Raw genomic sequence first — 12,342 nt, 5'->3', positions numbered from 1 at the left:
AGGCAGCCAGCATTTCCATCCACCCAGTTTTTAGGGGAGCCAGGGCCCATGGATGCCCCGGCCCTGGGAGAGCATGAACATCCTGCAGCCGTGCAGGATGGCACCACGCAGCACGATTAAATGCTCCTAAAGTGCTGATGATCCTGGTGTTTTTTCACAGCCGGGAGCTGCTAAGGCAGCAGAGGTTGGGGTGGGACACGCGCAGCCCGACCCGCAGCCCAGGTCACCGGATTACTGGCTATAAATAGCTCCAGTGCTCAGCATTAACATGCTTATCATCAGCACAGGATTCCCGTTTCCCACATCGGGACCCCAAGCCCACATGTGGGTCTGGCAGCTGCCAGCCACAGTATGGACAGAGCAACCCTCCATGACACCATCCACAAGACTGCCAGCAGCCACGTTTAAGTCCCCTTTGGAGATCATGTGCATGCCCACTGGCTGACAGGAGAAAGGAGAAGGGGCATCCTGGCTTGGCACACATTTTTCTCCCTGCCGGCAACAGCATTGCTGCCAAGAAGGTCACACGAGCCTCCCCCTTGTGAGGGCAAAGGATGGGTGAGGAATGCTTCACCCACGTGTCTGGGGAGGACCATGGCACCAGATGTGATCCCGCATGACCCTGCTCATTCCCCAAGGATCAGCTTTTTCAGGAGTGTTCTGTGGCCAGCTCTGAGTGGTGATGCTGACGCCGTGGCCAGGACCAGGGAGCTGCCTGGGGATGCCGTCGGAGGAGCTGAGGACACGGCGCGGGCGCTTTGAGGACACAGCGTAAGGCTCTCCCACCCGGCGATCCCGCAGCCAAGCCCTGTCCTGGTTGGGGCCACGGCAGCACCAGCTACACGTAGCACAGGTCGCCCTAATCCCATTAGGGCCGAGCACCAGCTGATTATGTGCATCTACCGCCGTAAGCTGATGAGGCGGATATGATCACACACCCCCTAAGAAGGTCACGTGCCACCTCCGACCGGATCAACTTATTACACGCAGCTTTCTTGTTTCCGTTTTGTTTTTAAACTCCGGCCACTTCAGTCACCTCCATGCTTTTAAGACAATTCACCTTTCTTTCCCCTAGTTTTCTCTTCTACATGTGGAGGAGGAGCCTGCCCTGGCCCCCCCAGTCCCAAGCCCCCTGGTGGTGCGGCCGTACCTGTGTGGGAGCGCAGGTGCCTCTTGAGCGCGGTGTGGCTGGGGAAGGTGCGGTTGCACTCGCTGCAGATGTAGCTGCGCACCCCGGCGTGCACCTCCATGTGCTGCTGCAGCGCGCTCTGCGTCTGGAACCGCTTGCCGCACAGCAGGCAGAAAACAGCCATGTCAGTACCTGTGGGAGAGGGAGAGATGCCACTTAGGCACAGCCTGGCACCCAGGACCCCTGGCCTGCTGTCCCATCACCCCCCTGTGGGGGGGTCCCCAGTCCCACATGGCAGCAGGGACACTGTGGCAGCAGGGGGGACCCCAAGAGCTGCAGGGCTCTGGGTATTGTTGGGGTTCCAGCAGCAGGACTGGCCACCTCAACCTTGCTGCCACTGGTCCTCCCAAGGAAACTGCTGAGGAAGACAAGTGCCTTTTATTGCATTGGAGGCAGGTGGGAGCCCTAAGGATGACAAGGGATGCCCAAATGCAAGGCAGCTGTTGGGCGACCACTGCATCCCCACACCCCTGCAAAGGCTGCTGAGCTCAGACCTTGCAATGCCCAGGGGAAAGGGGACTCCAAAGAAGCATCCCATAAAGCTGCCCTCGGGAGCAGGGGGTGGGATGTGAGGGTGATGCACCTACCCCTGTGCTGCACGTGACCCTAAGCCACAGTGCAGACCCAAGTTCCATCCCATTGCCCACATGTACAAATCTGGCTGCAGTGACATAACAGGGACAAAACCCCAACCTAGGTGCCCGTACCCTGTCTGTAAACATCTCAGACCTCTGTGCTGTTAAACAGTTTGTTTTCACTTATGCATAGCTGATTGTTCAGAACCTGTGAGTCACTGCAAATTGTATTACACAGGGAGATTAAGCAAATAAATGCTCGCTTTTTGGAGACATTAAAATGTGAGGACTATGGAAATAAAATTAGCTAGAAAATTGTATTAGCAATTCATTAGCAGCACAAGATGTTCAAGGTAACCAATGGATCCTTGCTGCCTTCAGGAACAGCAGGGGTGGGGGGCTGCTTGCCATGCTGGCAAAACCAACCCCGGGGGAACCAGCAGGACCATGGCACCACGGGGCAGGGACACAGTGGGCAGCAGCACTGTCAGCATCGTGGTTCTGCCTGGCATGCAGGCAGGTGCCAGGGGAGGATGCTCCTGGGCAGCCCCACACCTCCAGGCTGGCCCAGGGGCTTTGGGCATCCCAGAGAGCATCTTGGTTCACACCCTGCTCTGACACTGCACTGTCACCCACCCAGGCGTGGTGGCACACCGTGGCCAGGTCTGCCCTGCTGGGGACGAAGGAGCTGCCCGAGGGGATGCTCAGTCCCAGCCTTGCACTGGGCTGCCCAAAACCGCTTCAAAATCTGAAAAAAACCCCGGTGAAATGGGAATAAAAGCGGCAAGAGAGGCGGCCCCTCGCGGGAGCTGCCTTTCTCCCTCCGCAGGGATTTATCCCGGGGGGGTGCGGACTCATGTGCCCCCCACGCAGCTGCGGACAAAACGCTCCCGAGAAAAAAAAAAAAAAAAGGCAAAAAAAAAAAAAAAAGCGGGCAGCCCCGAACGGGCCGTGCAAAGCAAATCCCGAGAGGTATGTGGCCCCGCGGCCCTCGGCGGCCCCGGCGGTGACAGCAGGACGGGTCAAAGGTCCCCGGGGCTGAGCCCCCAGCGCCGCGGCCAGCTGCGGAGCGGAGGCCCCGGCCGGCGGGACGCCGGCCCCGATAAATCTGCCGCCAGCAGCCCCCGCTGGGGCCGGGGACAATGGGCTCCCGTGGGGGCGGAGGGCAGGACAATGCCGCCGGGCCGGCGCGCGGGGCCGTAACAAATCCTCCCTGGCACCGTAGGGCCCTCATTTGTGAAACTAATTGGCCCCCGCTTGAATAAAAAAGTGGGCCGACTCCAGCAGCCGCAGCGATGGGGACGAGCCGCCTTGTGCACACCCGGAGGACGGGGCTGGTCCCCGGAGCTGGGCATCCCCCGGGTGCTGCTTCCTAGGACCTGCAAAAGGCAGATTTTAATTGCCTTTTTTTTTTTTTCCAAGTAATGGATCATTAAGTAGATAAACACCCCGAAGTGGGAGGTCAACATGCACTGGCATGGCCTGTGGAGGCACCCAGTGCCAGCTGCCCTCTGAGAGCAGAGCATCTGCAGGGCGCAAAGGCTGATGCTGGCCGGGTGCGGAGGTGGAGGATGTGGGAGACGGCCCTGCAGTGGGACATGGAGCACCGAGCTCAGGTACTGCTTGTTCCCAGCCCTGAGGCTCCACTGGTGACATTCTCCAGCAGCCAAGGGGCGCAGCAGGCACCATGCCAGGGCTCTGCTGGGCACCGCCTGCTGCCGGCCTTGAAGTCACTTGATTTTTCTTTTAAGCTACATGTCAACTATGTCCCACCCTTGGAGAGAGGATGGGAGGTAGGAAAAAACGGGACAGGTCCCTTGTCCTGCCATAAGCGCATCCCTGGGCTCCAGCCGCAGCAGCCCCGAGCCAGCCCTCAGCCACTGGAAGAAAAATCACCTCTGATAAAGAAACGCTGCCACCCCAAATCAGTGAGAGACGGATTTATTCATTTCTCTGACATTTTAATGGTTTCTCCCCTTTTTGCAGGAAGATGATTACAAATTAAGCAGCATTTAAACGCTTTTTACTGTCAACAATTAAAAGGGGTGAAGGCGGGCGAGCAATTCATTCCCTGGGAAACACGCCGGCTCTCGGCGGGCGCCGACGGCCCTTCCCTCTACTGTACACTGCACAATGGCCCCGAGCGCGCCATTAATTTTGCAGGACGTTCAAAAGCAAATTAAAATATAAAAAGCCCCCGGGCACAAAGATAGATACTGAGGGAAGGGGCGGCGTAGGTCAAGCTCGCGGAATTAAAGTCTTAGCAACCGGGGAGGTTTAAGTGCAGCCCTGCATGCTGCATTTGGCCACTTTTGGCCACCACCTTTGCCCACTGTCCTTGGTTTCTGTGTCCCTGCCAGACCCTGTGCTCTGTGCTGGCAGCTGTAAGCTGTTTGTGGGGCAGCTGTTGGTGCTGCTGCGGGGTTTGCAAACAGAAGCTGGAGCGAGTTGGGTATCGGATGCTCTTTGGGCGAGCACATTGGCTGTGTCCTGCAGGACCCTTCTTAAATAGGAGGTGGTCCCAAAACCGATTTTTAGGGGAGGGATGCTTGCTGGAGGGAAAAGCCTATGGCCTCAAGCCTGGAGATGCACATTGCTGTTCTCCAGCAGCCCAATCCCAAAGCAGTGCCATTGCCACAGACCTGATGACAAGCAAGATGTGACGTGTGACAGCGTGCCTGTCCGAGTCACGGTGAGGGATGCTGCAGCACCGTGGCATCAAGCACAGCACTGCCTCCCTCCCGCTGCCTCTGCCAGAGCAGGAATTAAACTAAAAACCAGCATGGCAACAGGCGAGGGAGGCAGCGTGGGGTGGGTTTCCCCCGGCACCGGACTCTGGTGGAGTTATGGATGCAGGAGGTGTGCCAGTGGCAGAAAGGCGACACGTCCCCTTTAAAAGGAAATATAATTTACAGTGTGCAGCCAGGCGGGCCATAGTTTCAATCTCGTTTACTATAGAGAAAACTCTGCTAGCTGTTCTCTATCCCACAAATCCGATTTAATCAGACAAGCCAGCCAGCGTGGCTTGAAGTAAAAACGGATAATTAGTAAACAGAGAGCTACTTCAGTGCTTCATTGGCATTCGAGCCGGGCTAGTGTGTCGCATTTAAAATGCAGTCTGATGAAGTTTACAAAATCAAACCATTTGTTACTCCTATTGAAGAGGCTTCAGGCCACTTGCAATTAAATTGGAATTAGTGCTCAGAATGAGATACAGCAAATTCATACTAAAAAGGGATCTGACTTTCAGACATTTGACTTCAAGTTTTTCCCCCCGTGCTAGAACGTGTGAGCTGTCCCGCCAGCCCCCCAGAGCTCCCGGCAGCACCGCTGAGCCCGGACCCGCTGTGCGGGCGGGCGTGGGGTGACCTGGAGATGCTGCAGCAGCAGGGGAGGGGGGACTGAAGGGGACCAGTGCCACCGTGCTGGTGAAGCAACCCCTGCTGAGCCCCAGCTGTGGCAGCACGGGGCAGGCAGTCCCCAGACACGTGGCGCCGACGCCAGGATGCGCAAACCAAACCACCCCTCTCAGTCCTCCTCGTAACACTGCCACCCTTCCCTGCCTGTCCTCAGAGCCGTGTTATCAGACTAAAAATGAGGCAGATCCACCCACTGCTGCAATAATCAAGAACTCAGAATCAAAGGCTGCAGAGGGGTACACCAGGAAGGCATTACCTCAGGCATGAGGGTGCTCATGTCGATGGATGCTGATGATGTTGCCTCCTGCATCCACCCTGAAATCCCCGACTTGTGTCCTGCTAATTTGGGGTCTCCCACAAGGCTCCCTCCTCCTTCACTCTTCATGTTTAACATCATCTCTTATATAATGCACATGCCAAAGAGGTGAGCTGATACTACTGCTGTCCTTAAGACAGAGGTGAATGGCTCCAAAACAACCTGGCCATGTAAAGCAGGAGCCTGAGGTCTGTTGGTTCTCCTGAGATTTCAGGGATGTTTGATGTTTTTTTTGGCAGTGTGTCAAGGGCTCCCTACCAGCCTCCACCTCCTGGCCAATGCTGCTGGCTGCCACTGCAGGGGTGGCTGCAGGCCCTGGCATGCAGGAACAGCAGCACTGGGGAGGAAGGAGCCATTGGCAATGACAGTCAGAGAGAGGCAGATAACTCTCCCTTCCAGCCCTGCCCACGGGAAGGCTGGGAGAGGCACCAGTGCTGGCAAGGGGCACACTGCCTGGAACATCCTGTCACAAGCTCCAGCACCTGAGCCCCGGCACAGCTGGCCTTAAGGACGGCCTGAAGGCACTGGGCTCAGCTTGGCACAAGGCTACCTGGGGGCACTGCACATGTCCTGCTGCCATTGAGCTGAGGAGGAAGAGGATGGATGATAAAGGACAGGTAGGAGAGTGGGCACCAGCATGGCCTGGGGACATTGGTGATGGCACCAGCACCAAGGCTGCATTTTGCCCCAGGAGGGCACTGGGTGCATGCGCAGGGTAAGAAGATGAACCGAGTTTCACTGTCTGTTTTTGGGATTATTATGAAACCCAAAGTGATGTTTTTGGTGGCTGCACTGAAGTGCACCCGTGGGGCAGTGTGAAGGACCCTTCCTTGAGGAGGGACACCTGCACCTGCCTGCCTGGAAACCTGGGTTTGCAGGGGTGTCACGTAGAGCCAGCCCTTTGCAACCCTCACCCGCTCCAGTGCTATTGAGGGGTGATGGTGGCACCTGTTTCTGTACCGAGATGAACAGTCTCTACAAACTTCATGGTTAAGTGGAGAGACAGGGGAAAACCCTGGATGATAAACAGAGATGTGCACGTTTTGTGCCAGAGTCACCAAATCATCCTGGTTTCAAAGGCTGCCTCTGGACTCCATGGCTCGGCTTCCATGCTAATTAACATCTTTATGGAAGGCAACTTCTCCCAAGGGGGCATTTGTTTGATTATTATTATTTACTCAGAGATAGAGCAGCTTTCTTCCCAACTTAACTGACTACGAGAAATTAATTCTTAAAAGGCAGCCAGCGCTGCCCGCTCTTCTGCCAGTGCTGCTGGTTTTTCCTTGCAGGCTGCATGTGGCTGCTCCAGCAACAGGAGGGCAGGGCATGCTCCCAGCACTGCCCGCTGCCTCCATGCCCACTCACCCTTTTACCAACGCCAAGGAAAACTCTGGGGTTTCAGAGCAGATGTACAACACTGACCTTGCAAGCACGGGGGATTAAAAAACCCCCTCAAAACTTAATGCCTCATTTTTTGCTCCTACAGTGATGCACAGGGCTGCTTCCCACCCAGCACGCTCCTGCTCGCCGCAGTGCCTGGGCGGGATGCACGGGGAGGATGCTCGAGATGCGGGTGCCCGCAGCAGGTGCCCGCAGCAGCCCGGGCAGCGGGTGACACACCCTGAGCCGCAGCTCTGGCACGGGCAGCCCACGCCTGCTGGGGGTGATTTATTCTGGGGGCCATCTGGACCTGGGGGACAATGCGGTCCCGCATCCCAGTGACCCGGCGCATTAGTCACACCCTCCCAGCTCGACCTTTCTGTCTCCCTTTGAGCACGGTGGGACGAGCGCATCCCCGTCCTGCTTCCCTTTTGGGGAGCCCCTTGCTCCCCCGGTCCCATCGGTGGCACCTTGTGCCTCACCCCACCACCCTCCATCTCCATCACTGTCACCACCGACATCATCATCACCTTCCCTCACTGCTTCCTTGCAATTGCTAAGGCAGAGCAATTATGAGGGCGCGCGCGGGGAGGGAAGGAGCCTGGCGACGATTAGCGGCGGCGGCTTTATGGCAACAGGCACACAACTCATTCGTTTCATGTTTTGCTGAATATAAAAGCGCCGAAACATTTTAATTTTAAATTCTTATCATTGAATTTACTGCTTTTCTCTCGCAATGATTTGTGTTGCTTTTTAATTTTTACAGTCTCTACAGAAGCCAGATGCTACCGCCTAGGGCCAAAATAATAAAAACCCGCTGCAGTCGCGAGTTACAGAACAAAAAGGAAACGTGCGGCTGACAGAAGTTAATATCTCAATTTAACAGTGCTGCTCCGCTAATGATCCTTTGATATGTGTTTATTTAGAAAGGTCTGATCTTGACCTTGAAAGCAAACTAAACTGCAAAGTCTTTATGAGAGGAGAGAAAGACTTTATTTATAGACTGGCTTTGCGTCAATCACGGCGGCAGCTGGACCCGCGCTGGGTGAAGTCCTGCGGCCGCCCACAGGCCCAAACGGGGTGTTCAGTGGGGGATGTGTTTTTGGGGGTGTGTGGGGTTGACTGCTGAGGAGGACTGTGGTGTGCACCCCATCTGCAGGGCAGGATGCTAAGCCCACCATAGAGATGCAAACCAAGGGATACGGGCAGCTCCTGGTCTGCAAGGGATGCTCCTGGGGGAACAGCACCAGTCCAGGCACAGCCCTATCCACAGCACAGGGGACAAGCCACCCTGGAGCGTTGCATGTGCAACCCCATCCTGAATGTGGTCCCCAGGCTTTGGAAGGAAGGGATGTGCTCAGCATCACCTCAGCCTGCACTGGAAGAGCCTGAGCAGGCTTTTCTCCTCTTCCTGAAGAAACTGAGTACTGTGCAAATCTGGCAGAGGGATTTTAGAGGCCAATCCCATTTACTGCATCTCCACCTGCCGGCTGGGGAAGGCGGGAGGTTCCCAAGCTCCTAATTTCCCCAAGTTCCGCGCCAGCCTGGGAACGCACTGCAGACACTTCACACCTCTGGTGTGCTGTACTTTCCAGCCCAATTTCCATTTTTTCAGGCCAAACACTTGTTTGAAGCCATTTGCAATCCCTAAAGCTTTCTGGCCAAAGCTGGAGGCACGTCCTCCCTGCAAAGCTGTACTCCCCAAAGCCTTTTCATTGTACTGAATATCTATCGAAATATATCAAAACCATTCATGTAGCCTCAATCCTGATCAACCCTGAAAAAACTCAGCACTCAGCTGTTTCAGCTCTAAAGGTACCAACAGAAAACTGCCTCTGTTCCTGGCAAAGCATACATACCACCTGGCCAAAGTGCACTAGTCTGGTATCTGGGTGTCTATGTGCAGCACCTTCCTTTTGTGCTGTTTTCCCCTAAGCTGATCCCATTGCTCTCAATCCTGAAGAATGCTAGATTCCTCTCTGCCATTCCCAAGGAAGATGTGTTGAAGGATCATCCCTGCCCTTCCTGAGGACCAGTTTCACTGGAGCAACCAGAGGTAAATCACGGAGGCATTTCTGGCCACTGCATCAGATGGGAAGCTGCCATCTATGCCCTTACTTGTCTTTACCACACTGGCTTCCCAGATTTCCTCTTCCCAGTTGGAATTTGGAGTGAAACCATCTGAAAAAACAATTCAACTCTGCTGAAAACCCAGCACATTTCCCCCATTGCTTCTGAACCACAGTTCAACTGATGTGCTAGAAACTGTTCTGCTTCCCAACGAAGAGCTTTGGTGAGGAGATTGAGGGGTCTTCCCATGGGAGATCACTATCACCACTGCTGTCACCACTGCCACCATCCCACCTGGCACAGAGCAGCACCCACCCACTGCCCACTCATGCATCTCTCCTGGCCAGGGTGGCACCACTCTGGCATCCTCTGGCCCCATGGAGCTGCTGCAGAGCCCTGGTTCACATCCCTTCTGACAAAATGACCCTTCTGGCACTGGGGCAGCTGCCCAGCAAAGCCTGGCCAGTGGAGTGACCGGCTGCTGCAAGGCACAAAGCCGGGACTCGCAGCATCTGCTTATTATTCCTGCACCCCCATCATTAAAAAAAGAGAAAAGATGAAAAGGCCCCCTCGGCAAAGCTGGGGAGACGCGGAGCGGCACCGAGCGCAGCCTGGCCCCCAGTTCTTGGGGGGTTTTTGTAAAGCAGGGAGATGCGAATCCTGGGGGACAAAAGTAACTGCTAAGGTAAGTTAAACCTTGTCGAGATGAACTTTCCTGCTACTTTTAATTAAAAGTTCTTTGGAATTAAAAAGGACACTATTCAGGAAAGGCTGAAAAAAAAAATTCATTGACACCAGCCCGCCCCCCTCCCCTTTTTCCCAAGGAAAAGAAAAAGCTGTTTTTGTGTGTCTGCTCACCCAGCCCGCACTGTACAAAAGGAAGCGGATTTGCAGCAAGACACATGAGATGACCCCCTGACCCCGAGCCGCTGAAAAGTCCTCAATGGCATAAATACCAGATAATCAATCACATACCAGGAGGGCCGGTCCCCCTGCCCTCGCCCCCGCCGCCGGGTTTATGAGAGATGCACTGTAAACGGACACCGGCTCCTGACGGGAGGCCCCTCTCGGCATTCCTCTGCTGGACCAGAAGACCCCGGCTGCCTCCGAGCCCGCGTTTCATCCCTCTTTTCTAAAGCCCGGCACGGTAGTGCCCAGCATCCTCGAGCTCCCCATAGCTGATCCCTTTGCTCCAGAGCAAAGGGGGACGGAGGCATCTCTTTGTGCTCCAGAGGGACAGCCAAACATCCTCTGTGCCATCACAGGCGGGCACGTGTCAGTGCTGAGGCGGGCGTGCAGAAACCAGGGAGAAACCAGCCTCATCTACAGAAGGCTTTGCTTTTTTAGGGGCTGGCTACATGCTGGCTTTGTGAAGCCTTTGAGGGTTCTAGCAGTGACTGTGCCATGCTGAGGTCCCTTATGAGGCTCTGACCAGCACCCCAAATGCCAGCAGAGGAGGGCTGCTGAGTCCCTGTGGTGCTACAGGGCAACAATGGATGTTAAAGCTTTCAAGGGAGGGAAGGGAAAAAACTTGCTGTGATACTGCACTGGTTTGGCTAAATGGGGAGCCACTTGGCAACTAAATTTGAAAATGCTTTTGTCTGCGGGTCAGAGGTTAAATATGTTCACACTAATCCCCTTCATCTAGAATTAAAGGACAAGAAAGATTTCTCTGTAGCTTAGCGAGAGGGCTTTTCTCATCACGCTTTAAATAGTATTTGCACAGGAAAATTAAAGGCAGACCATTGGCCCCGGTGCTGCTGCGGCTGCGTGGCTGTGCCACATTCCCATCTCTTTGCATGTTTTGGTGAACCCACTGACTTGCATGACACCCGGCCTCATCACACTTCCCCACGTGCCCACCTTGGAGTGCAGGGAACTCTTGCTGCCATTTGCTGTCAAGGTGGCAGAAGCAGCCGTGGTCTGGAAGGCAGGGAGATTCCCGGCTGCAGGAATGCGTGCCAGGACTCAGATTTCAAGCACTGTCACAGGACATTACTGTCAGACAAAGGGGCTCTGTGCTGCGCCCCCAGGACCTGCTGCCCCCAGACCCTGTGTGAGCTGGGGCCAGTACCTGAGCATCCAAAATCCACTCTTGCACCCAACAGAAAATCTGCAAAGCACTGACTGGGCATCACAGCACAGCATCGCTGGTGCTCCCTTCCCCCGGGACTGTGGAGCCAAGGCGAGCACAGAAGGGATAATTACCTCTAAGCGTACTTAATACCATAGTGCATTATCTCCAGCTATGGAGAAAAGCATGATCTGGAGGTACTTCCCCCAGAAGCCTCATCGAGCTGCTCTGAGAAAACTCTCCTGAGTCCTGTGAAATGCTAATAGAAAATCACAGGCAGCCCAGGAAGACGTCAGGTTGGTTTTGGTAAGGAAGTGTGCCAGCTGCTTGTGCTGGCTGCTTGTGCTGGGCATAGCTCCGATCAAGCCATGGGAGATGACGCAGCAGCTCAAGCCACAAGCGGCATCTCCCAAACCTGTGCCACTTGCCATCAGAGCAGGCACTGCAGACAGCTGTTGGTGACCAGTGCCACCACCAAGACAAGCCCTAGCCATTGGCAGAGTCATCCCAAGTGCCCCAGTGGAGTGCTGGCCTGCCAACAGCTCGTGGCACCACACTGAGTGTGAGGCAAACAGAACTCATGTTTCACTGTGATTTACAGCTCTCATCACTAAACTCACATGTAAAGTTCCACTTGCTCATAGCCCTTCATTTCCACACTGGAAGAAGCAGTGTGCAGTATAGCTGCAGCACCACTGCTAGGTTTTGGGCAGGGACCATTCTTAAGCAGAGAAAGCGAAATAAACATGAGGCAATAAGACAAATATGCAAAGAATTGGACTCAATGTACATTTGCCAAGAGCGGGGACAGCACATGCCTGTCTGACAGCGCAGCTCCGGTGCAGTCCCCCCTCTGCCTCCTCCAGGTTCCCACGCATCCCTTGGCAAACCCAAGCCAGTAACAGTCTTTCTGGGATGCTCTTCCATAGAAAAGCACCAAGAGCTCTAGCACACAACAAAAAAAATAATTTAAAAATTTTTTAAAAACCCCTGTGCTGCCATCAAGCAACATTTGCCGTGGGACCCAGCGTGGGGACATCCCGCCGCCTCTGCTCCCGGGTTCCTGCTCTCACCACTGGATTTTTCTCTCTTTGTACCTCTGCTTATACCGCACGACTGTTTTGAATCTCTAAAATAATGTGACAAGTTAATGATGGCACAATTATCTAAATGTTTAACAGACACGTTATCTAAGTGAATCGGATTGAGATTCCATCCCGCTGACAATAAACATCAATGGGAGAGCAGAAAGTGATAGGCAAATTATCGCCAACCCTGCAATTTCAATGCTATTAAATTTGGAGGAATAACAGCCCTGA

At 54.6% G+C, this 12,342-nt stretch overlaps 1 protein-coding gene across 3 annotated transcripts in view; it reads right to left on the bottom strand.

Moving 5' to 3' along the window:
* ZBTB16 (zinc finger and BTB domain containing 16) overlaps positions 1-12,342 on the bottom strand; it is a 53,708-nt gene that overhangs the window by 4,395 nt on the left and 36,971 nt on the right. For all 3 annotated transcript variants that reach the window (XM_064634759.1, XM_064634758.1, XM_064634760.1), the window contains one exon: positions 1,151-1,321. In XM_064634759.1, coding sequence (XP_064490829.1) covers positions 1,151-1,321 — 171 coding nt within the window. The remainder of the gene's footprint in view (positions 1-1,150; positions 1,322-12,342) is intronic.

The sequence above is a fragment of the Pseudopipra pipra genome, chromosome 23 (genome assembly GCF_036250125.1).
Source record: "Pseudopipra pipra isolate bDixPip1 chromosome 23, bDixPip1.hap1, whole genome shotgun sequence".
Lineage (NCBI taxonomy): Eukaryota > Metazoa > Chordata > Aves > Passeriformes > Pipridae > Pseudopipra > Pseudopipra pipra.
This window is presented reverse-complemented; position numbering and strand designations above follow the sequence as displayed.